The sequence below is a fragment of the Gymnoscopelus microlampas genome (assembly GCF_963454915.1).
Source record: "Gymnoscopelus microlampas genome assembly, chromosome: 1".
NCBI classification, from domain to species: Eukaryota; Metazoa; Chordata; class Actinopteri; order Myctophiformes; family Myctophidae; genus Gymnoscopelus; species Gymnoscopelus microlampas.
This window is the reverse complement of record NC_139962.1, coordinates 29,736,694-29,764,634: the sequence shown is the minus strand read 5'-3', so window position 1 is coordinate 29,764,634 and position 27,941 is coordinate 29,736,694. Positions and strand designations below refer to the sequence as shown.

General features: G+C 41.9%; 1 protein-coding gene across 1 annotated transcript; it reads left to right on the top strand.

Moving 5' to 3' along the window:
* The first annotated feature begins 519 nt into the window (after positions 1 to 519).
* Positions 520 to 27,941, top strand: crispld2 (cysteine-rich secretory protein LCCL domain containing 2). Its single transcript, XM_084046824.1, has 15 exons — positions 520 to 657; positions 5,182 to 5,578; positions 10,614 to 10,732; positions 13,333 to 13,465; positions 16,503 to 16,618; positions 17,364 to 17,464; positions 18,958 to 19,149; positions 19,958 to 20,018; positions 20,593 to 20,659; positions 20,765 to 20,895; positions 21,049 to 21,092; positions 21,204 to 21,276; positions 21,500 to 21,575; positions 23,301 to 23,431; positions 26,169 to 27,941. The coding sequence occupies exons 2-15, from the start codon at positions 5,291 to 5,293 to the stop codon at positions 26,218 to 26,220; spliced, it is 1,584 nt and encodes a 527-aa protein (XP_083902950.1). The 5' UTR covers positions 520 to 657; positions 5,182 to 5,290; the 3' UTR covers positions 26,221 to 27,941.

The following is a 27,941-nucleotide window of genomic DNA, read 5'->3' as shown; positions in this document are numbered from 1 at the left end:
CCAAAAAGTAAAGGTCCCCCCCCTGCTCTTAGGTGTTTTACATTTTAGCGGCTAAGAAAATGTAACCGACGGGTTAAAACAAGCGTTTAAATCGCTTTTTTAGTCAGCATGTGCAACGTTTTACCAATGCAACCTTAACGGGAGCAGTACTGCGCATGCGAACAGGTATTGACTGGCCACAGGCTGATTAAAAGCCATTTAAACGCTTGTTTCCATCGGTAAAATATTATTGACCGCTAAAATTTCAGACATCTGGTGGCAGGGATGACTACCTTTACTTTTTGGATACAATGTGTTGAAAGAAGTTAGAATCAACAATAGTGGCCAATATTCGCCGGTGTCGCACTCTGCCGGCACCCGACGCAGTGGAACCTCATCTCGGAGCGGAGGGAGAGGTTCCGATTGGAGCTATTCCCACCCTTAGACCAGCGGTGGTCCCCAGACCAGACGTTGAGAAACAGTGCTGTAGGGGTCTCCGTCTCTATATAAGGCACTGTGGAGCCGATGCGGAGTCAGAAGTTGAAGTTTGTCTCAGTCAGTCAAGCAACTCCGGGATCAGATCACCGCCAGCATACATCTCCTTTCTAAGGAACATTAACTGCTGCTCACATCACAGACTGATCGAAGCCACTGGATAATTGCACGGCTAAGATATAGGTAAGAAAGAAGATGCTATTAAAAGGGCGTTATAGACATAGGCATGCCTGTAGGCTATATAATTCAGAATGTTCTGTGATATGGAAAAGATTTTCTCAAAAAATGTACCTACATGATTTATGAATGAATATGTGCCACTGCTTTACACATTGTACTGCTCCATCACTTTGGGTGGTAGAAGATATGGATGATTAGATAGGCCTAGGCTAAGCTGCGTTTTAACTCCTGAACAAGAGATAGATTATTATGAATGAGTTAAAGTGCTACAGTTTATATAGTTCAGTAATCTTGCATGTCCTCTTTTGAACATTTAGAAGAAGGGTTCTTAAACTTGATTACTGGACGAGGGTTGTGGGATCATCATCTGTTATGAATCCAGATTATGCCTTTTAGACATATTTATTAATTTAAGACATTGGTTCTTAGTGACCCCCATAACTCTCAGAGTTACAGTCCTCAGTGGTGTAAAGTAACTAAGTACATTTACTCAAGTACTGTACTTTTACTTTAAAGTATTTCCAATTTTCAGTAATTTTACTTCTACTCCACTACATCTCACAGGTAAAAAATATTGTACTTTTACGCCACTACAATTATTTGATAACTTTAGTTACTAGTTACTTTGTAGATGTTGATTATTATTACAAAACATACATTAACCACTTCAACCCTATATACATTTCGGTCATTTGAAAATAGCTGATATACAAGCTCACAATGTGTTGCGATGCGACACATTGTGAACTGTAGATCTGCTATTTTCAAAAGATTTTTATACATTTTATACATTTGAAAACGTGTGAAATGGGACATTCTGCATAATGAGTACTTTCTACTTTTGGTACTTTAAGTACATTTTGATACCAATACTTTTGTACTTTTACTCAAGTCAATTTTGAATTCCAGACTTTCACTTGTAACAGAGTAGGCTACTTCTACATTGCAGTATTGATACTTTTACATAAGTAAAAAAGACTGAGTACTTTTTCCATCACTGCAGTCCATTTGTAATCACCAAGGAACCCTGGTGCTGGGGGTGTTCCTGGACCTCTCTTGTTAGAGGACCACTGATTTAAGAGATAGGATTGTTTGTGAACATTTGTAAACATTATGGAAACGTCAGAGATCAGAGAACATATTTCATGATCCGGGTTAGTATGTTTGCATTCCACCTTTTGGTGCTTTTCTTTTGGCAGAGTAGTGCCTGGCTGGCTGTATATCCACTTGATGTGATAGATTATACCCCTGCAGACTGCAGAGAGGGCTGTGTTTGCATGGGTAAGGCCACGTGCGCATCCGTGCGTGTACGTGTGCGCTGTGTCTGTCACTGTCTTATAAAATTCATGAGAGCAATGAGAAGGGGCCAGAAATAAAAGCTGGTAGAGGTCTGGTGTGAAACAGTGGTGTAAAGTAACTAAGTACATTTACTCAAGTACTGTTTTAGTAGTACAAGTACAATTTTGAGGTATTTTTTACTTTACTGGAATATTTCCAATATATTATATATTATATATTATTATAAACATACATTAACCACTTTAGCCCTATTTTAAACATAGGCTATTTGAAAATAGCCGATTTACAAGCTCACAATGCATCGCATCGGGACGCGTTGTGAGCTTGTAGATCTGCTATTTTCAAACATTTTAGTACTTCAAGTATATTTTGATGCCAATACTTTTGTACTTTTACTCAAGTCAATTTTTAGTTTGAATTCCTTTTAACAGAGTATTTCTACGTTGCAGCATTGATACTTTTACTTAAGTAAAAAAAATGTGAGTACTTTTTCCACCACCACTGATGAGAAGGGGCCAGAAATAAAAGCTGGTAGAGGTCTGGTGTGAAAGGGGGGCACCGCGCTGGGAGAAGAGGGTGGTGCTGCTGGAGCTCTCTATGCCCGGTGGCTGGCACTCTGACAGCGGCTTGTGTTGACACAGAACCCAGAGCCAAACCTCAAGCTGCTGCCTTTTCATCCAGAGGCGAAGAGCGAGGTGAAGGGATTCAAGGGTAGAGCGACTGTCTGTGTGGATCTGTTCCAGTGGTTCTCAAAGTGCGGTCCGGGTGACCCTCGGGGGTCTTTGAAGAGGTTCCAGAGGATCCCCAGCAAAATATAGCATCAGTTTAACCACTTTAACCCTATTTTATATATTGATTGGCTATATTGATTGGCCCACCTAGAAGCTTACAATTTGTAGAATTTGTAGATCTGCATTTGAAATCTTGAATTTTTAACAACACAAATCTTCTCTTTTCGGGGTCCCTGACCCTGGCACAAATTAGTTTTAGATGTAGGTCCATGGCCAAACACATTAATAGTGTAAATGCTTCAATTTGGGGGTCCTTGACATGAAAATGTTTGAGAGAACCAATGATTTATTATATCTGCTGACTACACCTTTCTTGCTTGCTTCTCCGTTTACAGCCTATGTCTGCTGTGTTTCCACCATATTCCTCCATCATCGTCTTTTGTGGAGGATGATTTGTTTTGCCAGAGAATAATCACAGAGAGGCTGCATGTGTGGTGATGGTGATGAAGATAAAGGAGGAAGAGGATGTATGTCCAGCTCAGTGTCGTGCTGCCACGCACTTGACTCTGGTGGTCCCACTTGAAAGAGGCCATCCGCCGAAGGTGGTCTATGCAGGGGACAGGTTGTGATTATGTGTTCTGCAGTCTGCTCAAGCTCCCCACACTTGCATGCTGCGCTGTCTGCCATGCCGCACTTCTTATGGACGATTTGAAGCAGCCGACAGCCCGACACCAGTAGCCTACCTATGTAGGCGGTTCAGCAGGGTCTATTGCTAGCGTTGTAGATCTTCTCCTTCGACTCCATCTCCTGGATGTAATGGTGGAGACTTGTGGGCCCACCACTCCTGCTTAAAGGATGTCGCCAGTGTTGTTGGTAGACAGGTCCTCGGGGATAGAACTAAGCATGTCTTGTGCCGCCTTATTGTAGGCGTGGCAGGACTTGAATCTACTTGGAGGCGCAGCCTGAGTTGTAGTTTCATGCAGGATGTGCCAGTCATGTTTCTGTGGCTTTCCTTTCCAGGGCGAGTGTAGCAGCATCGTAGCGGCCAGGGCAATTCCCACTGGATTGGCAGGTGGGCTTCAGGCAGCCAGTTATGATACGGAGGGTAATGGCAGCATCGACCTTCTTGAAGTGGCCTTCGACTCCAGGCTGGGGCACAGTATTAGATCATGGTAGTGCAGTCATACTGTGCATCATAGGATGTTCTGTAGTTACACTGTATTTGTTCCCATTCAAATTGAATACAATGTTCTATCATTGGGAGTAATGAGGCTCTTTATCATGATGCTCATGCTCATATAGCCGACACGACAGAGTAACCCTGACTGATGCCCACAATCCTAATACCTCCCATGGACTAATACCTCCCAGGTCTTTGGTAGAGAGGTAGATGTTTGGTTTCTCATGCAGGAGACATGGGTTTCAATGCAGGCAGTCACATTGGGGGCCCGTCCGGATCGTTTCTTTGCCACTGTGGTGAAAGACAAAGTGGGGATGTATGTAGGAGAGTAGCCCTGCCTGATGCCCAGAAGAAGCCTATCCTTCTTGGCCAAGGGGGTTAGGGGCTGCTGTTCTGTGCTTGATGCAAGGTTTGTGTGTGTGTGTGTGTGTGTGTGTGTGTGTGTGTGTGTGTGTGTGTGTGTGTGTGTGTGTGTGTGTGTGTGTGTGTGTGTGTGTGTGTGTGTGTGTGTGTGTGTGTGTGTGTGTGTGTGTGTGTGTGTGTGTGAGAGAGAGAGAGAGAGCAGAAAATGCATGTGCATATGTGAGAGTATGTGCCTCCTAGGGAAGGCTTGTGATCTGTTTGTGCTGTCATTTCTAATGTACCTTACATTAACTTCATGCTCAGTGTTAATTTATTCATTTGTAACTCTGAGAGTGTACAAGTGTACAAATGGACCTGTAAGGGTCCATATGGTTAGATTTTGAACACTATCAAATGAATGGCTTATGCGATATTTCTGGTTTGTTGAGTGTTTGATCAGTAGCCTAACAGGGGTCTCCCCATCTCTCCAGCTCTTTAGTAAACCGAAAATACAGGTCAGGTTGAGTTTTTCCAATCAGAGAGAAACCCACAAAGATAATGTTTTAGCTTCAATTGTATAGTGTTCCAGTTCCAATTTTGTATGGTCATGGCACTTGACTACTACTCACATTTGTACACCCACTCACCTTTTTCTTTTGATTGATGCTAGCGATTGACCAAGATATGGCCAACCTTGCAGACTAAGTCATTTTTTGGGCGAACTACTACCTTTAAGCTATTCAGCTACGGCCGCCTATTAGCTGACACAGTTGTCTCTGCACTCTATTTATGTGATTATTTACCTTGTTTATTGACTAGAGCTAAATCAACACTTGTAAGTCGCCCTGGATAAGAGCATCTGCTAAATGGCTAAATTGTACATTGTACTCACAGAGGTAGATTAAGCCTCAGGATTGCATTGTGTGTTTGTCTCTCATGGTGAGGGAGAACTGAAAAGGTGTTTCGTTCCTACAGCTCTGTGGCCCTCAGGAGCCTCAACAGTCCCACTAAGCCCTTCTCTGTAGACTGGAGGACCCGGCAGACAGCCTGTACAGACAACCATAAAACCAGCCAACGAGTAGAGATGACCACCGCTACCCTGCCCCTGGTCTGGCTTGTTGTTTTCTCTTTCTCCCTGGCCGTCCTGCTGTGTGCCAGAGATGCGGCTGCCCTCTTCCTGCCCGATTCCAAGGAGCTGAGACAGCTGCTGAGCCGCTATGAGGAGGAAGCAGACCTGAACCTCTACAGCAACACAACGGGCGGCGGCAGAGCCCGACGGGCCATTCGGTGGTCGGACCGCGAGGAGATCCTCCAGTTGCACAATAAGCTAAGGGGAGAGGTCTACCCCACTGCCTCCAACATGGAGCACATGGTAAGACCCCGCCAGTCCGTTTTAGTCATTATCGCTTTCTTCTTCACCGGTCATAGTCTTTCATTTTTGATTAGATTTTTATTTTTGTTTTTATTTGATAATGAAACACAATGAAAACACAATGAAATCCAATCACTGATCTCAGTGATCTGCTCAACTGGCTGATTATACAGTATATTAGTCTTGATTTAACATCAATATTATGCTAAACATCACTGAAGGTCTTATGTTTTTATTTTTACAGATTGCTTTAAGATAAGATAAGATAAGATGAACCGTTATTGATCCCCGGGGGGACATTCAGGTGGAACACAAGAACAGGGAAGAGTAAGAGTCAATAACCAATTGAAAATGAATAAAATAAAGATAACGTTTTCATCCATATCTTCATATAATTGGTCCTCACTAATGGTAATTATAAGATGGCCCATTTTCCGTCTACTCACTTATGTATCAGAGGTGGGCTATGGACAGTTCAGAAACTTGTCTACCACTGACATCATTGAGGGGGATTCCAAGCTAAGACAAACTACAGACTTTCTCTTCCGTGGAAAGTTAGCACACTGAAATAGAAGCCATTGTTCTTGCATTCATTTAAAAACAAAACGTTTCTGAACTCCTCTGAGACACAGAGTGAGTAGACAGAAATTGTGCAATCTTATAATGACTAATGAGCATTATTTAGGACCAGTCATATGAAGATAGGTTGAAAATGTGTGAAGTTGTCCTTTAAGGGATTCCTTGGTTTATTGGCTAGAGTAGTGGAGAGAGAGACACACTGGAAAGACTGGGGTTGGGGGGGGGGGGGGGGGGGGGTGACTCAGGTCTTCTTGAGGGTGGCTTCTTGATTATTTGTTCAGAGCCTCAGGTCATCGTTTGTGTATTTGGACGTGTCAGCATGCATTTTGCGCTAAATTAGAGTTACAGTAAGTGTTTAAAACACTTTCACTGTCTTTCTACGCTGGAAAAGATGATATCATGACAGCAAACTGTTACCAGCCTGCTGGGTCGGCTCTTTTACAAGGAGGATAATAACGCTGACACTACGCTACCTGCAACAACAAAAAAACCTGGAACAATATCCGAGAGACGAAGAAGAAAAAAGGGGTAGGGTCAGGGTGAGGTTGGTTCACAGGAGGACACGGGGAGATTAAGGCTAGAAGAAGGAATATTCTCCTGCTGTTTGGAGCAGGATCTCCTATTCAATTTCCTAATGATTGGAGTCGGGGAAATGGTGTTGGAGTAACCCTGCCTAATGCCCAGAATCCTAATACCTCCTTTGGCCAGGGTGATTCCCTTTTGGTTGAGCAGTAGATGTTAGGTTTCCCAGAGGGCTCAGGGCTCGCCCAGATAATTTTCCAGTGTGCTGTAAGACAAAGTGGGCATATATAGTTGAGTAGCCCTGCCTGATGCCCAGAAGAAGCCTAATATCCGTCTTGGCAAGGGGGGGGGGGGTCCCCTTTAGCTGAGTGGTACATGCTTGGTTTCCTATGCAGAAGACTTGGGTTTGAATCCACTCAAAAGAAAACAGTGCTCTTTTACAAGGAGGATAATAACATTGACCCTAGGCTACCTGCAAAAACCACAGGAACAATATCCGAGAGACGATGAAGAAACAGGGGTAGGATCGGGGTGAGGTTGGTTCACAGGAGGACAGGGTGGGATTAAGGCTAAGAAGAAGGAAAATTCTCCTGCTGTTTGGAGCATTAATGATTGGAGCGGGGGAAAGGGTGTTATTGTTGAGATGAGAGGAGGGACGTGGAAAGCCATTGTTTCCAGACATCACTCAGGGTTATTAAGAGAGGGGCCAGTGTGTTTATAGAATGTGGTGATGTGGTAAGTGGCTACAATGAGGTTGAATGCCGTTTCTATGGACCGAGTCTGTGATCATGTGGTTAACAACACACAGTGAAATCCTCGGTGTTCATTTAACTCTGGGAGTATACAAATCGTCACTGTCGGGTGGAAACCTTGTATGTCCAAAACTGTTACTTTTCAGGAAATAGTCAAAAATAACCTGTGTTCCAGTAGATCCAATGTAGTTATTATGATTTTGTCACAAGCTCTTGTTAATACTTCATTAGTTCAATAATCATAAAACCCACAGATACAATTAACCACTTTAACGTTCACTTTCTAATTAAAAAAAGCAAAAATTGCACATCTACAAGCTCACAATGCATCGCATTGCGACACACTGTGAGCTTGCAGATCGGCTATTTTTTGCGCGAGACGATTTTCAAAACAAGTTGAAATATGGAGATACAAGATTTCTGCCCGAAAGCAACTAAATGTAAGCTGACCCGTTTGGTTCCATTTGCACACTCTCAGAGTTACAAATGGATAAATCAACACTGATGATTTTGCTGTGCGGCACAGGCATAGTACTGGCAGTGTAGCGGCCTGTGTTGCTGCAGTGTGGTCAGGCTGCAGGGTTGTGAAGTCTCACCCTGCCTAGTGCTTTTCCAAGCCTCTGGAACAAGGCAGCCGTAGAGGACAGGACTTCACATGCAACCTCGGTTTAGGGGAGATGTGTGTGTCTGTGTGTGTTGTTTTATGTTTACATGTGTGTGAGTGTGAGTTTTAGCGACCACCAAACGTCTGGAAATTTACTGAGTGCGGCATGCAGAAAAATCTGGAGTGTTCGTTTAACTCTGAAAACGCTTAGAGGTACATTTTTACAGTGATTCTTTTTGTAAAAATGTTAAAGCTCTATATTCTGATAGTAATCATTGTTGCTATTGAGCATTTGTTCAATAACAGGGGCCTCCCCATCTCTCAATCTCTTTACTAAACAGAAAATACATTTTCATGTGGGTCACCAATTTCATCCAAGTATTAGAATACCCATTTATCAGCTTCAACTTTATAGTGTTTCAATTGTGTCTGCTCGTTCATTGATTTAATTACTTCCAATTTAACTTAATTATCTTGTATCCTGAATGAGTTTTCTCTCCTGATTGGATAAAACTGGTATCCCGACCCGAACATGCATTTTCTGTTTACTAAAGAGCTGGAGAGACAGAAAGACTCCTGTCACTGAACAAACACTCTAAAAATATAGAGCTATTTATCACACATGCACACGCACACGCACGCACGCACGCACGCACGCACGCACGCACGCACGCACGCACGCACGCACGCACGCACGCACGCACGCACGCACGCACGCACACACACACACACACAAATCATTTACTGCACCTTTAAATGAACTCCAGGTTCTTTGCTGTGTAAAGATGTACAGTACTTTGAGTCTGTGCAGCCCACGCTGAATGGAATGGTATCCTCCCTGCCTATAATACCCTTACTCCTTGCCATCCCTGCGTGGCAAGAGTGGGGTGTCATCCCCTTGCTCCACCCTGCTTTCCACCGCTATAAAGCAAACCGCTCAGGAAATGTGGATAATTCAGCTGTGATTGCTGAGGATTTGTAGTGGACCAGGGCCAGGCGCCAGCTGCTCCGCTCAGATGTCCCGGGCGAAGAAAAAAAAGAAGTTAATGTTTTACTTGTATCCAGCTCAGTTTCAGCTCCTTCTGAAGGAAGCCGGGGGAATAGGGGCCTTGAACAGGTTGCGGTTAGGTAGTTAGTGAGTCTGAACAACCATAGTGGGACACTGTACTGTGTGTATATATATAGCCGGTGGATACATTCCACCAATGACAGGTGAATCCTTAGAAAGGCTGAGAGTTTCACGATCAAAGTGGGTGAAAATGTTATCACAAGAAAGGAGGAAATTACCTACCTGGGTTCCATCTTGGAGGCAAACCTCTCAGGTGACAAAAACGCTGAAAAGACGATCAAAAAGGTCCACAAAATAACACGGAGGATGTGGAGGCTTGTTCGTAAAGTCAGTAAGAATACTCTGAAGATTCTTGTAGGGGCCCTCATACAAGGTCATTATGATTATGCATGCACTTCATGGTATCACAACACCTCCAAGGCCCTAAAAACAAGGCTCCAAACATCCCAAAACAAACTTGTAAGGCTACTTCTTGGCCTCAATTACAAAGCCCATCTAACCCATGCCCATTTTGCTAGGCTTGGATGGCTTAGGGTTGAGGACAGAGTACAGCAACTTGCTATGGGCCTGGTCTTCAAGATACACCACAACATAGGGATCCCCCTGTATTTGTCAAAATACTTCCAAAATGTTAATCAAGTCCATGATCATAACACCAGAGGCAGCTCCACAAACCATGTTCAACCCAGATTTGGCACAACAAAGGGAATGAACTCTTTCTCATGCTATTCATCTAAAATGTGGAATGCCCTACCAAAAGGAGTAAAGGAGTGTAAAACCCTACTCACTTTCAAAAATGCCCTAAAGATACACCTTCAGGAGGCTGCAATTCAAAAATGGCCCCTGTCCAAGTCCTAACCTACCCCATGTCCTAACCTAACCTACCCCCGCCCCCTCTCTTTCTTTTTTGTACATATTTTTCACCCTTCATACTTCATACCAGTAACCTGTAAACTGATTGTATGACATTCTGTATAGTAGTGTGTATATCTGTCTGTCTCTTATATGTCAACATGATTTGTGTGCATGGGGATCTCATCTTAAACAAGCTACGTGCTTAACTGAGCTATCCAGTTTAGTAGACCTTGTATTGCGAATTTGTACTTCCATGTACTGTTATGTACTGCCATGTACTGTTCTCATGTCTTACTAAATAAAGTACATCAATCAATCAATCAAAATATAGCCACTTCTATAAAAGTGTATCTGAAGTCTGTCATGTGAAAGTCATTCTTTTTGGAGGGTGCTATCTCCATATTTTACCTTTAGATGTTTTTGCGTAAATGAATGACCTACTTCGCTGCACAATCGCTGTTTTAAAAACGATTTTGAAAGTGAAAGTGATTATGTATGTCTGTGGGTTTCACCAATGAAAAGTATCAACAAGAGCTTAGTTGTGAATAAATAATAACTACAATGGATCCATTGGAACACTTTTTTCCCCCCTGAAAAGTAACTGTTTGGGACATACAAGGTTTTCACCTGACACCTGTGTTTGTTTGCACACAGGTATGGGACGATGAGTTGGAAAGGTCAGCCACTCACTGGGCAGAAGAATGCCAGTGGGAGCATGGACCTCAGGATCTAATCATGTCTATTGGTCAGAATCTTGCTGTGCACTGGGGAAGGTGAGAGCATATTATGTTCAACTCTGTTATGTGTGAATGTGTATTCCATGTATTGTTAAAAGTTCGTCGAGATCGGTGCTGTGTGTGTGTGTGTGTGTGTGTGTGTGTGTGTGTGTGTGTGTGTGTGTGTGTGTGTGTGTGTGTGTGTGTGTGTGTGTGTGTGTGTGTGTGTGCGCGTGTGTGTGTGTGTGTGTGTGTGTGTGTAGGTAGGTGTTCGTTTCTAGAATTGTGTCTATGGCTAACGTTATCTCAACAGGTAGCAATTCTAGGAATCTTCTCTCATTCTCACAACACTCCTTACTCCCTCCCTCCTTTACTCACTCCTTCTTCCCTTATTCTCTCTCCTCCTCTAGCAGCCGGATTTATACTTGGTTGTGCACCGTGGCGTGCAACAAAAGTATCAGATCTACAAGCTCACAACCAGTGGTGTAAAGTAACTAAGTACATTACTCAAGTACTGTACTTAAGTACAATTTTGAGGTCATTTTTACTTTACTGGAGTATTCCCAATTTCCAATACTTTACTTCTTCTCCACTACATTTCAGAGGCACGTATTGTACTTTTACTCCACTACAATTCGTTGAAAACGTACTTATTAGTTACTTTGCAGATATAAATTATTATATTATAACATTCACATTAACCACTTTAGCCCTGTTTTATACATAGGCTATTTGAAAATAGCCAATCTACAAGCTCACAACGTGTCACATTGCGACGAGCTTGAAGATCTGCTATTTTCAAACATTATTGAAGGAGCCATTCTGTCCTTGTGCCTTTAAGCCTGATGTGGGCGGGTTCACCTTGAGGGGGTTGCCGTAGCAACGGGCGGGTTCATAGGCACAGGTGCAACAAGCCACTTAATGATGGCATGGTTTGGGTACACAGGAGAACACAGGAGGTTTGGACATTCTATTGATTTGAAACGCGTCAAAAACAGATGTTCCTGTACCCAGCCGAGTGGTGAAATGTTTGTTTGAAATCGTCACTACAATTGTAGTACTTTTACTTTTGGTACTTGATGCCAATACTTTCGTACTTTTACTCAAGTAACATTTTTAACACAGGCCTTTTAATTGTAATAGAGTATTTTTATATTGTGGTATTGCTACTTTTACTTAAGTAAAATATCCGAATACTTCTTCCACCACTGCTCACAACACGTCGCAGCACCACGTGTTGTGAGCGAATAGATGGGCGTGCAGCTAGGTATAAATCAGCCCAAACAGCAGCAGCAGCCCCCGCATGAACCAGGGTTTTTGTTTCCGCCCCAGTGTCCTGGCCCAGTCCATTTATGAGCTCAGCACTTTTCAATACCGTAAAAAGAGATGTTTACAATAAAGGCTGAGATTGATTTGTCAGGCTGTGTTGCCATGTTTAGTTTCAGTTTTTTTCCCTTTGTCCTGAGTTATTCGATTTCCCCCGTTATGGACGGAAGCAATTTACAGCCAGTGGTAGAAGAAGTATTCAGTACTTCAGTACTTGTTACTTAAGTAAAAGTAGCAATACCACAGTGCAGAAATACTTTGTTACTCTATTCTACATTTTACTTGAGTAAAAGTACAAAGATATTGGCATCAAAATATACTTAAAGTACCAATAGTCAAAGTGCTCAGAATGAGTTCAAATCTTTCGAATCTACAAGCTTGTACCATCTACAGCCTTGTAGATCTGCTATACAACTGAAATAAATAGGGCTTAAATAGGACTTATGTAATAATAATCTAAATCTGCAACTAAAGTTTTCAAATAGGCCTAATTGCAGTGGAGTAAAAAGTACAATATTTGCCTCTGAAATGTAGTGGAATAGAAGTATACAGTATCAAGACATGGCAATGACATGGCAAATCAAATTGTACTTGAGTACAGTACTTGAGTAAATATAAATACTTTACACCACTGCTTACAGGACTGTGTGCCAGGTCAAAACCAAACTAATTACTGGATGTTTGAGGGGAGGGTGGGGGCACTGGGGGCCCACAGGGCTTGTGCTGTGTGCCTCAATCACAGTCTCTCTGTGTGTACTTGTATTACCATACTTGTATAGTATAGTAGAATTTGAGAATGGACATTGTGAGAACCATTTTCCTGTACCTCACAAGAGAAATGGTGGTTTTATGGTAAATAAAGGCTTAGGCTTACAATTGTGAAAATTGTCCTCATACTGGTCCTCAGCTCGACTTGTTTATTTGCTGCTCAACGTTTCACAATTCACAATTAATTCCTGAACAAGATCATTGTGATCGAAACACCGAACAGCAAATAAACAAGTGGAGCTGAGAACCAGAGTGTGGACTTTATCATTCTTATGGTTAGAGTTATGCCTTATTTACATGTACTTGCGTGCCAGTGTCGCGCACCGAAAATAGCCGATGTACGTACAAGCTCGGCTATTTTCGGCTTCATGGTTAGGTAGGGTTACATAAAAATGCCCAAAAGTGTACAAATGGAATTCATAAAATCGATGTCCTCACAAGTATAGTAAAGTAGTGTGTGTGTGTGTGTGTGTGTGTGTGTGTGTGTTTGTGTGTGTGTGTGTGTGTGTGTGTGTGTGTGTGTGTGTGTGTGCTTGTCTCTGTGTGTGCCCCGCATGCTTCAGGTATCGTTCCCCATCCTACCATGTCCAAGCCTGGTATGACGAGGTGAGAGATTACACCTATCCCTACCCTCAGGAGTGCAACCCCTGGTGTCCAGAACGCTGCTCAGGACCCATGTGCACGCATTACACCCAGGTGAGACCAAGTTAAGGATGCGGCTGGAGTGAGGTCATGGACAGGAGGAATGCACAAAAGAAAACAGCACTCTACCCACTAAGCCTGGGTCTTTAGTCTGAGTACGTCTGAGTGCGTCAAATGGAAAGAAGATCAGAGTTGGCTTCTATGCAGGTCTAATTTTATCTGTATTTCAACTTGATTTGTGTTTTCCAATTTCCTTTTGAGGCGATATCATTTATACACAGGTCAAGAGCAGGGATGTGCAGAATGTGAGCTAGGTCATGTGTTTTCTCTCCAACTGTAATAAAGAGAATATTGTTGCCAAATGTAACAATAGCTAACAACAAAAATAGCACAAATCTACACACAACAGATATGCTATTTCTCCTTCTTTTAAGACTAAGTATGAAATAGGCCATTAATTTTTGAAAAAACACAAAAAAGATGAAATATGAAGATACAAGTTTTCACCTCAGATCTTTATTCATTACATGAGTTGAGTTGAGCAGCTTTCGTGTTGGTGATTTGTTTCTCTGAGCAAAACTGGGTCACTGGAGCATCTTGTGGTTGAGGGGACAGGAGAGTTGAAACACAGACATGGAAATAATAACGTGTAGAGCAAGGAAAGGCCAGGCAGGAATGACAGCCGTGAGAGAGGAACAGAAAGGGCCAGAGATGGCACAGATGAGCCATGGGAAAAACAGACACATAGGGACAATTTGTCGGCTCTCCCTGTAGACTTCAAGACGCAGTGCCATGATTTTGGTACTTTCCCTGTTTTTCATTTGTCTTGTCTACATTACTCCTCCAAACCACCCGATGTGGTTAGAATGTGTGAGGATATCTTGCCTGTGTATTTCCAGTTTCTCATTGTAAAATACAAGCTCCCTGGCAAACGGGCGAAGCAGACTGGACTCCTGATATATCAGGGCCATACTCTATATATCCTATTACATTGACTTAATATCGGAATGCATCGCTCCAAAAATGTATCGTATCGAGCCCGATGTGAATGCAGCTCAACAACGAGGGCATTTATTTGTGGAACTGCTTACCAATGTAATGTAATGTAATCCACACATGTAAAAAGCTATTTCTTTGCAGCTAATGTCTTAGTTACACCGGCATTGTTGTAGTGAAGCAGTTTTTACCAACAGCATTTGGGAAAGGCAGACAAGTAGAAGGAGAAAATACAAGTGGGCAGTGAAAAAGTCAAATTCATTTTGTAATGTATGATTATGTCCACAGAAATACAGTGTTTTAACACCTAAATGTACAGTTTTTGGAAGAAAAGAAATCGGGATTCATAACAGTAGTACCCAATGATCATTATTTAGGAGGAGCTTTCACTTTGTGTCTGGGATAGGTTTTTGAGAACAGCCTGGATCCCCCATCTGTCTTGACTGTCAAACCACATCGCTGGCATGTGGTAACAGTTAGCCATGCCTAGCCATGCCAGTTATTCATTGCTTGACCTGGATTCCTTTGAAGACACTGGAATACAGGAAGCGTTGCCAAATCTGAAATGCTCACCTTGTCTGTGTCTTTCATCTTCTGGGAAGACTCATGTGTCGGTGAGCCCTGCTTCCTAGATGCCCTTTAACTGCTGGGAATCGGGATAGACATTGAGAGCTGACTCTCTTACTGAACCGTAATATTATTGTTTTACCAGTGCTCGCAGTGCATGTGCTGACTCACTATTCCCACTCATGTCACTGTCCCAGGAAATGGATGGACGTTCCCAGGATATGTGGATATGGAGAAGATGATGATAGTTGAAAAGTTTGAAGGAAAGTGAAGAGGAGTTTTGGCTCACACTGTTGTATCATGAAACAGCATTATAATATTCATCGGTAGTGCAGTGGTGGAAAAAGGTGGGAATACTCCAGTAAAGTAAAAAATACCTCAAAATTGTACTTAAGTACAGTACTTGAGTAAATGTTCTTTACACCACTGCAGTAGTGCTACAAGAAGATACAAGAAAGTATTTGTACAGTATCTAACTTCCCCATTGGGATATTCTTTTTTTCACTCAGTTTTACAATCACATAGGGCTCATAGACATACAATGAGGAGAGAAGGTGGAGTGATCGGCTGCCACATACTGTAGCTGTTCAGTGCCTTGCTGAGGGGCACCTTGCCATCTACCAGTCCACACTCCATACTATTATCCATGCTGGACTTGAACCGGCCACATTCCGGTTCCAAGTAAAGTCCCTACTGACTGCGCTACTGCCCCCCCCCCCCCCCTCTTTATCATGGAGCTTCATGCTTCAGGTTCATTTTTAATATTTGTTCAACAGAAGAAAAGTTGGACCTGTCCAGATCTCCCCTTATTTAATCAAACATATTGTGACATTCATTTCCTTTTCCACTCTGGATGATGAGAATAATCACTCTCTCACAGAGAAAGCCATCTGTGTGCATCTCTGGTTACACAGTCAAACCCTTAGTCCTTAGTGTAAATCTTTAACTCAGAGTGTACAAATGATTGATTCCATTTGTACGCTCTGAGTTAAATGAACCCTTTTACTTACTTACAAGAGGTTCGGGCCCTCACACCTAGGTCACTCTGCCGATCCGACTGATATGCCCATACTGTAAATGGGCATATACAGCCATATATGGAGATTCGGTTGCGAATCTGACTGATTTGATTTGACTTATTTTTCAAACTCGCTGTGCGTACTGCTGAGGACCAAAGGGAGTGATGTCCAGAGTGGGAAGACGGTCAGATCGGCGGTTGTACAGAAATATAGATAAATCCACAAATCCCCATATATGGAGTACACTGATGTCATCAATATGACGTCATAGTCTGACCTGGACCCCATGTTTGGGCATGGCTAAGACAGAACTCAAAATCTGGGCATAAAAGGGACACTTGCAATATCCTCACAGGGTCCACAGGCTGAGAATAGGGCAGAATAAAAGGATCTGCTCTGGCTATGAACTTCCTCTCATGTTTGCCGGACTAACGTTACCTCAGCAATTTTTCTGTGCAAACGGATGGTTTAAAATGTTTGTCTTTTTCCTTTCGTTGTCTCTTTCACAGCTGGTGTGGGCGACCACTAGTCGGGTGGGCTGTGCGGTGCACGCGTGTCCAAGGATGAGCGTATGGGGAGATATCTGGGAGAACGCTATTTACCTTGTGTGCAACTACTCCCCCAAGTACGATCAATACTCCTATCTTTCCATGATTAACACGTCTACACAGCGGCTTGTGAGCTTGTAGATCCGCTATTTTCACTATTATTGTTTTGCAATTTCAGTGCAGCAATGTGTTAATATTACTATATTCCAGTACTTTAACTCAAGTACAAGTTGACAGAGCAACTTTCACTTGCAGTTGAGTAATATTTGACCAGGAATATTCTATACTTTGACAAGTATTGTATAGACTGGGTTTGAGTACTTTGTCCACCATTGGGAAGACACTTGAGTGTGCAAAGCCTCTGGAGTGTTTACATTCTCCATGCTTGCAGTATTGGCATGATGCTAAAGTGTGTGTTCCTAATATAGCACTGCTAGGGATATGTGGTGATGGCTTGCTTTTGTCTGTCCAATGTTACTGTTTTAAGTGTTTGTCTAAGAAATATGTATGACATATTGAGGCCATTAACATTCCTCACCAAGTCAGAATAGAAAAATAATGAAGGAAGGGGGAAACAAAATAACAAAGAAAACAATGAAAGAAGGGGAAAGAAAAACAGCTTAACGGTTGCTGGCTTTCGAGACAGCTCTTGAGGTTTTAATTGCCGGGAGAGACATCAGGGATTGTTTTTATTAGCTTGTGAGACTGAAGGTCTGTAAGTGATGATGTTAATGATAACAGTGCTCAATACAATGAGCCCAGTGACACTTGAATGATGGGTCATTTCCACCCAGTCAAGCTGTTTGTTGTGTTCTTCTCCAGGGGCAACTGGATAGGTGAGGCCCCATACCAACATGGCCGCCCATGCTCCCAGTGCCCTCCCAGCTATGGAGGAGGCTGCCGGGCTAATCTCTGCTACAAGGGTGAGATGTGCAAAGATACACAATGGCATTTAGCAGTAGGAGTACACCAGTCGATTTTGGGGGAAAATAACTTGGGCATATCAGTATAATAGGCAGAAACGTCCAAACATTAACACACATTTTCTAACATACCAAAAGTAGTATATCTATTAACAAATTGCAAACAGTACAGCAAGTACAATTACGCAGGCAATGCTAAAAGCAGGGGTTTTCAACAGGTGGTCCGTGGACCACTTGTGGTCCGTGAAGGTATTGCATGTGGTCCCTGACCATGCATTTAGTAATGTAGGTAAGTGAAAATGTTTCTTCTTGTTCCACGGAACAGTGCATTAATGACGTGGTGACCTATGAAGACACGTCAATGTTGTCAGTTAGTAAGAAGTCGGAATCTCAAGAAGGGGAAGTGTACCCGATTGCTTGATTGAGTCATCATTATTAGGAAATGTGCCCATATAATTGCATTTGTCTGCTCACTCATACAAGATAGAAGTTCAGTATATCACATAACATGAGTGGAAGGTTGGATAAAGTAAGAGAATGGAATAAGGGTAACTGTGGGATAGGAATAGATCAGTGGCTCTTTTTTTTGCTCTGAACCACTCACATATTTCAGTTATTTAATGCCTGGGCTTGATATGATTTGTTGATGTAGTATCGTGCAACAAATTAAATCAAGCCCTTAACAGTCATTATTTAATTTCAAGCTTTTTTCTCCCACACCACGCCTATTTATTCAAATATTTTCTTACATTTGATGGACTTATGAAATATTATTAAACACATTTTAATACATTTAACAAAGGTATTTTATTTCTTATTATTTATGTAACATTTTCCCATGGACCACCTGCAGGCCTAATTATGCCATGGACCACTAGTAGTGTGGACCACTGGTCGAGAAACAGTGGGGTGCATAGACATGGGATGCATAGCAAGTGTTTCCAAAGCACTAATATTAGCCCATATCCCCACCCAACCTAGTTGATTCTTAGTCAGGGTGGTGGTCCCTGATTCACAATCAGTTGAAAACCCCTGCTAAAAGGATAACACAAACACTGTGGTCCTATACATTCAATTCATAATCAGGTTATCGCTATAAAATAGGGCTTACTTTTAATAGTGGTTAATCAGACTAATCAATTTATTGATTTTAAATACCAGTTTCCTGTTCCAGATCAATTTCACATAGCTTCATCTGATTGGCTCGGCAGCAGATTTGAACGGGAAACACATATACAGGTGTCAGTTGTGTTTCCCGTTCAAATCGGCTGCTGAGCCAATCAAACAAAGCCATGTTGACACTGCTGCACCAGAAGAGGAAATGTGTATGCCACCTTCTGGAAACCCTGGACTACAGTTATGCGCAGAGCCGATAAACAAAGAAAATAAAGAAAACAATCAATAGTTGCAGGCCCTTTTTAGCAGTGCCTTGGCTGTAAAGGTGATTTGCAATGTATATGTGACAGAATATAATTCTGACTTCTCTTCTGTAGACTCTCAGCGCACAGAAACGGAGGATATGAATGAGGTGGAGAAGCCACAGGTTCCAGTGCCTCCTCGTACTACCACCACCAAGCCTGTTAGTAAACCCAAGCCCTCTGCCCCCAAGAAGACCCCAACCAAGCCTTCTAGTCCCAAACCCACCCGAACCCCTCCGCCTAAGACAGCAGGCAACATCTACCTGGGTATGTACAGCACTGTTTCACAATAACAATTTTTATGGGGCGAGTAAATGTCTCCTTTTTTCCGATTCCTACATAAAAACAAAAAAAATATATATATATATTTTTAAATAGGTTAAACAAAAAAAATCACAACTTTTCTTCAATTAAAAACAATTCCAATTTAAAATCCAAGTATTTCATAGATAAAACCAGAAAATCTAATAATTTCCATAAATAAATAAAAAATAACGTTTAAGAAGTATTGAAAATAGCAGATCTACAAGCTAACAGTGCGGCACGAAGAGACGCGTTGTGAGCTTGTCGATCTGCTATTTTCACTAGTTTGGGTCCCGGGCAAACATCAAATTTCTCTTTTGGGTCTTGAGCTAAACAGTTTGGGAACCACTGATCATTCTGGCCGATATATCAGCCGATATTTGACTTTTTTGAAGATATCGACATTATGCTCATGTGTCCCAATTTATTTTACCTCTTTCAATCTGCGGTCATTATAGGGGACATTTTTCAAAAGTTGTATTTTTTTATTTTAAATAGCAGATGTATAAGCTCACACCATGTCCATCAAAAAGTTACTTGGGCTTATTATGATTTATTTGTTTGTTTATAAGTTAAACGTTCTCAAATATACATTTTAATCAAATAAGAAAACTTAATTAGAAGATTTTGCACTTTTTGACAAAATAATGGTAAACAAATCTGTAATCTTTGGTCTAGGACTCTCCATAATCGTTATTGGCATCGGAGCCAAAGATCTGGCATTGGTCAGGCTCTAACAGTGATAAAGGTCTAATTGCTCTTCATCTTACAGCTCAGACCATTAAGTGTGAGACCAGAGTGCGAGATAAGTGCAGAGGAGCAACATGCAACAGGTCAGTCTATTTTGACAATGTTTGTTCATCCATTTTACTCACTACTTTCTAGAGCCAGACCGATATATCGGTTTGGCCGATATATTAGCCATTACTTTACTTTTTTGACGACATCGATATCAGCAATTATGCAACCGATGTGTCCCGATCCTTAACCATATTCAACCTGGTGTCCCCATTTTGGCCATGTCATAATAGATGTTTTCGCGTTGCGACGCATTTTGAGCTTGTAAATCAGATATTGTTGAACTTTAAAGTTTTTCACATTGATTTGAATTTACTTATTTAGATCAGTAGGTCAGTCAAAATATTGGTAATTACAGTAGTAGTCTAGGACTCTCCAAAATCGTGATCGGCATCGGAACCACAAATCTGTTGGACTCTACTACGTTCCTCCTGGGTGTGTATTCAGTCTAAAGCCAGTCACTCTGCATGACCTCAATGGAAACAAGCCCTAGTGCTTTCTTGGGTTTAAAATCCTCTTAACAGACCTTGTAATGAACTGTACTTCCCTGTGCTTGTCTTTGCAAAAAAAGTAATCAATCAATCAATCAATCACTCTCTGACTCTACAGGTATAACTGTCCTGCTAACTGTCTCAATAAGAAGGGGAAGGTCTGGGGAACTCTCTTTTACGATGTGGTAAGTCTGTTATATATGAATTTATTGTACATCTTACACCACTCAATTACTAAACTATTAAATACTATTAAATACTATTAAAACTATTCTTTTTGATTATTTCAGCAATCAAGTATTTGCCGTGCTGCTATACATTTCGGAGCCATTGATAATAACGGAGGTTTAGTGGACATCACAAGAATGGAAAAGTTTCCATTCTTTGTCAGAGCTACAAAAAACGGTGTTGAATCTCTCAGGTAGATGTTTGTACTTTGTTCCGTCAAATATGTTGAAACCTTTTTTTTTGTTGCCATGTTGCAATGTAGCAGTGATAGGCAAACATTATTTCTGACTTGTACGATCACAGATGTCCGGAGAATAAGTCATTTCTTAAATCATTTCTTTTGCAGTAAATATAAAGCTAGCAATGCTTTTGTGGTTGCCAAGGTGGAAGGTAAATCAAGCCCTTTTTATTTCTCTTTCTTCAGTATTACTTTAGTAACTGTATGTAGCTTCACATAAATATTGTGGTGGTGATGACGTTTTTCTCTCCTCTATGTGACAGAAATGTCTGTGGACTGCTATACCACAGTGGCTGAAATCTGCCCCTTCAAAAAGCCTGCCTCCAGCTGCCCAAGGTGCCCTCACTGTCCAGCAGAAATCTACACCAGTGTTTCTCAAACTTTTTCCATTGCAAAAAAACACATTCTGCAGCCATTAGCAATTCAAAGTCAATGACAGATTTGTGCAAGCTAAAAGAAATTTGATGAAAAAAATAAATAAATAACTAACCTAATTGCCATTTTTGGCCTTCAGCTGGTGCCTGAAAAATAATCTAATGTTCCTTAATGTTTTCCTCAGAATACTTTGTCCTGCCAACTGCAAGAATCAACCTTCATATTGGGCACCTGTGATTGGGAACAACATCTACACAGATGTAAGTTGTTTAAGTTGTAAGTGGAGACTCTCCATTTCCTCAGTAAGAGAGTTAAGAACAGACCTTGAAATGGCAGTGACAAGCACAGGTCATCTTGGTTGAGGTCATGCAGTTCAGTCCCCTTTTGGGCAGCTGAGACAGAGAGGCCTTGGTGTTCTGATGTGAGTTTCTGGATTTGTTGCATGATTTATGTTAGAGAGATGAGTGGTCTATGCCCCATGTTGCTCTTAAGAGACCATGCGGTCTTTGTGGGGCAAGGAAACCACCGGGAGCTTCTGAACTACAATGTGAACATGGCTTGTCAAGAATGGGAGCTGCGGCCAGCCCAAGATCGTCAGTGTGTCTCACAGCTCTGCGCCTGACCAGTGACCACACACACAGTTGTTACAGTGTGTCTTGGCTTGGTCAGAAGTGACCATGCCTGGGACAGATGTTGCATAGATATGGTCTAGTTGAAGGAGAGGAGGAAACCTATGAGGAGAATTGGTTTTAAAGTATTGGTTTTAAAGTATTCACATTGGTGGATTAATAATTGTAGTCTCTTGGGGCTTCGCTTTGGGATTTACCAACTGGCACATCAACATGAGATTTTTTACGAATGAGTAAGCTTTTCCTCAGATGAACCTGCTGACATAGTGTCCAGCTGATAAAAAATCTTAGCCTTCCAGAGATTTCCAACAAGCAATTTTTTTGGCGCTATAGTGACTAGATTTGACAGTCATATGCTTACATTCACAGCATCATCATCAAGCAGCGTTACCTTTCATGTATGAAATGTACTTAGGAATGTTGGACAAACCTTGGAGACATGCTGTATAGTCAGTGTGGATGATTATTTATTTAGAGATTGCAAAATCCTCGAGCCAAGCAGTTGCCTCCTGGTCTACTGTATGGAGGGTGACTACTGACTAGTCCTCCTTTTAGTCTCTCCAAATGGGTCCTGAACACAAGATGTTTTTTTGGGACATCCTTGGACTCCCATTCCTTTTTCTAAGCTGATAGGGCGGTGAAGTCAGCCGGTTGGGTATTTTTCCAAATTGGTCATCTGCGTGGATTGGGAGATGGGGGGGAATCTTTGACCTATTGAAGCATCCTTTGAGCATGTGCTAATCGCTGGATATGTAGGGGGGTTATGTTGGATCAGACAGGGAGTGATGTGAGTGTGGATGGTGGGGTGAGCTGACTGGTCAGTGACTGGTCAGTATGGATGGTGGGGTGAGTCATATGTTAAAGGTCCTTACACACCGGGCGACACCGGCGAAAATAGCGAATATACGCAAAATTCGGACTCGTTCCGAATAATTAAAAGACGCTTTTTCGCTTCGCTTTTTCGCTTTTTCGCTCCATGTACGGAGCCATTGACTTTATAAGGTTTAAAAAAAAAACGCATTATTCGCACGAAAAAATCGCCCCGGTGTGTAACAACCTTCAGACTACATCAATGAATAAGTGATGTAGTAGACGATGAGTTAGTGGTCTGGCCTCTGGCTCAGATTTTGCGCGCGTATGCACACACACACACACACACACACACACACACACACACACACACACACACACACACACACACACACACACACACACACACACACACATACATATTGTATATTGCACAGCCTGAAATACATACAGATGCTGTGTAATAATAGAATTAGAAATAATTAGTTTTTGCCACATTTTAACAAGGTCTCCTCTCCATCCTCTTCCCTGTCTCTACGCCCTCAGAGCTCCAGCATCTGTAGAGCAGCCATCCACGCTGGGGTGATCAAACCAGATGGAGGCCTTGTGGATGTTCTGGCTCTGGATAAGAAAAAGAACTATGTTGGAGCCCACAAAAATGGAATCCAATCTGAAAGGTATAAATCTACCCAACTTAACCACATGAACCCTAGCGTCCCTCTTCTGGGGTGAACATTCTATGAAAGATTTACAGGCTCACAAGCAGATTTAGCTTCACCTTCAGCTATTGTCGGCAAAGGGATTTGATGATGAGAGAAAAAAAAGTATAGTGTCTAGTATAGAGGCCAGGGGGACCAGATCAACTAAGTGTATAGGGTTTAGGTGGTTAAAATATGTGTTTTTACTGTGTTGGTCGAGTCAGATAAAAAAATGTCTATGCTGATGATGCACTGCTTTATTTGCCTGTAAACCAAGTAATACAAGTAGCCTTGGTTCTCTTAATGATCATCTAAGCAGACCATAGATGTAATGCTGCCTGTATTACAACTATTCTTTACCATAATAATGATAGATCACAAATCTCAATCTCAAAGTTTGTGCAAAATGGAAGTGTTCTTTTGACTGTCATACTTTTATTTGACGAATTTCCCCTCTAATATCTTTCTCCATTATGGCACTCTCTTGCACATCAGTGTTCTAGCATCGTCCTCATGTCTGTGGTCTGGTCTTGTAGGCCAAAGCTCAGGCATGGAAAGCCTTATGGTCAAGTCCATGTTTGGGATGAAGGGCTGTAAGAGTAATGGGGTGGTTTGGTCTGTGGATGGGCCACACATGGGCTCTTTGTTTACTTTACCCAAGCATTTCAATGGAGTGTGCAAAGTGCTGCATAGCCAAAATCATCTGAGTTTGAGTACTGTGAAATCTGATGCAGAAACCCGAAGGCCATCTCAGGGCGTTAGGATTGAGCACTGGTTCCAGTGAGACAATGAGAGACATGAGACAAGTCCAGGTGTGCGATTCTGTGACAATAACAACAAAATTATTATTTAAATATATACAATTACACAAAACGTTGTGAATTGAACAAATTATTTTTCAATTTACTATATCAGTACTTTGTGTGCTCTCATTTCCCAATACAGAGGCAAATTCTGTACCCAACATTTTAAGCACTTACAGCCTTGCATCACTATTTTTTTTCATTACAGGTGAAAAAGTTTGATTTGATTAAAAGTTTCCCCCTGATCTACAAGCTCAGAATGCGTCGCAACACACTGCATTGGGAGCTTGTAGATCGGCTATTTCCGCGATGAATACAGGTGTCAGAGGGAATAATTACAGCGGAGAAAGAGGTGAAATCATGGCATACAGTATGCCAACATCTAGTGGGGGAAGCGGGGCGGGCAGTTTGGACTGGCCTCTGTTGCAGAGGAAGTAATCACAGCCTATCCAATTACTCGAGGATGGAAAAGCTGTCGGCCACTGAGTCAGTGCTTCCCTGCATTGATAATTACCACTGATCTGACACCAGTAGGACTGGCCTCGTACTGACATTAGTGAGCATGGCAGGGCTTCAAGGCCTCTCCACTAATGAACTAATAACAAAGCCATGAAGTTAAATTCGAGCAGAGGTAGATGGAAAGGTCAGTTTCTGCAACATGGCCACAGTGAGCCAGTGTTTGAGTCATGTTTCCCAAAATGCCCAGTTTAATTACCCTGACACAGGTCTGTCCACTGTAGTACTATCCATCATATGACATTATCCATAGATAAGTGTCTGTCAGTTTCATGAGTATACTGTATGTACTGTGTCACTATTGTAGGTGGGCCAATGCCAAAGCCACTGGCAGTAGGCTGCTTCTTTCCCCAGACAATCACGCATATGAACGATCTGGCCTGAGAAAAGACAAATAAGCTTGGGAAACGCTGATAACTAACACAGTAAAATCCTCTGTTGTAACTCACTGAGTTACAAATGGATAAATCAACACAGGATTTTACTTCAGCATTTTCAGCGATTCTCAAGAGACAGATTTTAACATTGATATTGTGCAGAGGAACGATGGCAGAGAGAATGAGGCAACCAGGTGCGCACCGGAGACGTAATAGTCAAAAGAGTTAAAATAGTAAATGGTGCTCCTGGATCAGACTGGATAAAACATAAAAAATCACACCCTGTGTGAAGGTAGCGGCGCCTTTGATACATTATGTCATCGATATGTGTTTATAATGTGTTTATAGCCATGTGTCACGTGAAGCTTGACCAATCACTTTGTTGACGGGTCTGACCAATCAGAACGTTGACGGGTCTGAGCAATCAGAACGTTGACGGGTCTGACCAATCAGAACGTTGACGGGTCTGACCAATCAGCACGTTGACGGGTCTGACCAATCAGAACGTTGACGGGTCTGACCAATCAGAACGTTGACGGTGAACACGGACAAAGTCAGGTATAGAGCAGGATCCGCTCTATACCTAAAGGTATAGAGTGGCTAGCGCCGCTAAAAATCACACCCAGTGTGAAGTGGGCGGTGTGTGGTCATCACAACATGACTCACTTAAAAAGTCAGCCAATCACATTACAGCTAGTGGTGATGACACTAGCTGTAATGTGATTGGCTGACTTTGCAAAAGTATAGATTTGCATTGACTGTGGAAGGGTTAGGGTTGTAGACTGCGTTGTAGACTATTGGCCAATCACGGTGCAGGATTGGTCAGTGTCCAAAACTCACTTAACCGCCCCAAAAATGGGGGATCCGGGCACTTGTTAAAAGAGGGAACAGCCTTTATTTAATACAATGCCAACATGTTTCGACCTGAAGCGGTCTTCATCAGGGCTAAAAATAAATTGTGGTTGGGTTGTAACTAAGTAGTCGTTTAAGTATAACCCGTCCATTTTGTCTCTCTTGCAGTAAGAGCAATACAGAAGGAGGCTCCTTCCGTATCTTTGCTGTGAGGCAGTGAACCATCACAACTCCTTTGACCTTTATGGTCTCAAACTCACTTTGTCCGATCTAAGAGTCCCCACGTCTGCTATTGATGAGCAGCTGTACAGTTGGATTCCACGGTAATACATGTCTCTGTCCCTTCAGAGGAAACAGAACATGCTAAAGGACTGATGGACCCGTTCTCATTTTAGGTAATCAACATTAGCAATTTAATGGACCTTTCAGTTGTTTATTTTCTCTGCTTTTAAGTCCAGATGTGGATATTTTTTTAAGGGTACTTAATCTGTGAATGCAGAATGTGTTATATTAAGATGCAATGAACAGCTGGTGCTGACTATGTGTCTTTACATTTTATAGGTTTTAAAGATGTGTTTTATAGAACTTATGTTTACATTGATGTTCTTATTGCAAAATCAAATCCTTGGTCTTAATACACAGGAATGTATATTGATCACACTGTATTTAATCATTGTGTACAGAATAGATACAATGTTTTGCTTTTTTTTTTAATGGGTTACACTATATTAACAGTTTTTCTGTATTATATCTGTTCCCAGCGGAGAGGGTATATAAAATTGCCGGCAATGTCTTGTTTGTTTCTGTCACAACTTGGCAGATGAGCTGGGGTAGGCGCAGGTCCTGCTCTGTTGATTTTGTATTGATTCATTGATTTGTTCAAATCGGTCAAATGTACATAGTTCCCAGCGCAAGGTCAATGCTGTCCTATGCTTAAAACATCGAAATGTGGCATCCGTCTACATTTCTATCAGTTCATTTTGTTTTTTGTAACTGGCCTCTGCTTTTTCTGGCTATTCTATGCTTGACCCTGAAGCAACATTTAAGTCTACGTTTATTTATAATTTTAGAGGATATACCCATGGTTTGTCAGAGAATAGAGTATAGGGATGTTTTGCATGTTGGAGGAACCCCACAGCCACAGGCAAAAATAGACACTCAGTCAGTGTGGTTCCCAACTCTTTCCGGATCAGGGCCCATTTGAAAATAGTGAAAGCGTTCACGGCCCACCCATCTGACCACTTAACACACCGCTGAATGGCTGCCGTTTTTACTGGGTGGACCACATGCTTTTTCAGAGCATGTTTATTTTAACCCATTAAGACCGGGAAAAGCATCCGTGTCATGTTAGATTTCTTTGGCTATTCAAAAAATAGCAGATATACAAGCTCATAGCGCGGCACAGAGTGCAGCGCTATGAGGTTGTAGATCTGCTATTTTTGAAAAATCGTGAGCATTTTTTGCAAATCTTTGAATTTTTAAAGCGAACATTTGTAACTCAAATCTTTGCTTCTGGGGGGTCCCTGCAACTAAATATTTTGAGATGGGTGGTCCGCGGACAAACACATATAATTTTGGGGTCCTTGACATGAAAAAGTTTGAGAACCACTGATATTAATAAGCAACATACGGGTTTCAGAAAACGGTAAGGATTTAGAAGACATTTGTAGATCTGCGTTCCCGAATTGAATGGGTTAATGACAGGGTTAATGATCAGTCAATCATTTGTATCCCTGCTTGGATCATTGTAAGTAACCTAAGGGCCCACAGTGTGGGAATGGCTGGTGTAGTGAATAATGAGGATGGGAATACAAATGCAGTGCAGTAAGGTAAGGGGAGGTTTTCCTGCGGTCATTCAAAATGGTCGCATTTGTGGATCTATTCAATAAAAGCAGCTGATACACTTGTTCTTAAAAATGATCAGCATCACATTCAGTATTA

Bases quoted from the DNA above. Each gene is read 5' to 3' on its own strand.
- crispld2 (XM_084046824.1), top strand. From the start codon at position 5,291: ATGACCACCGCTACCCTGCCCCTGGTCTGGCTTGTTGTTTTCTCTTTC. The intron at 17,465-18,957 runs GTGAGATGTGCA...TCTCTTCTGTAG, and splicing joins GGCTAATCTCTGCTACAAGG to ACTCTCAGCGCACAGAAACG. The intron at 21,576-23,300 runs GTAAGTTGTTTA...CTACGCCCTCAG, and splicing joins GGAACAACATCTACACAGAT to AGCTCCAGCATCTGTAGAGC.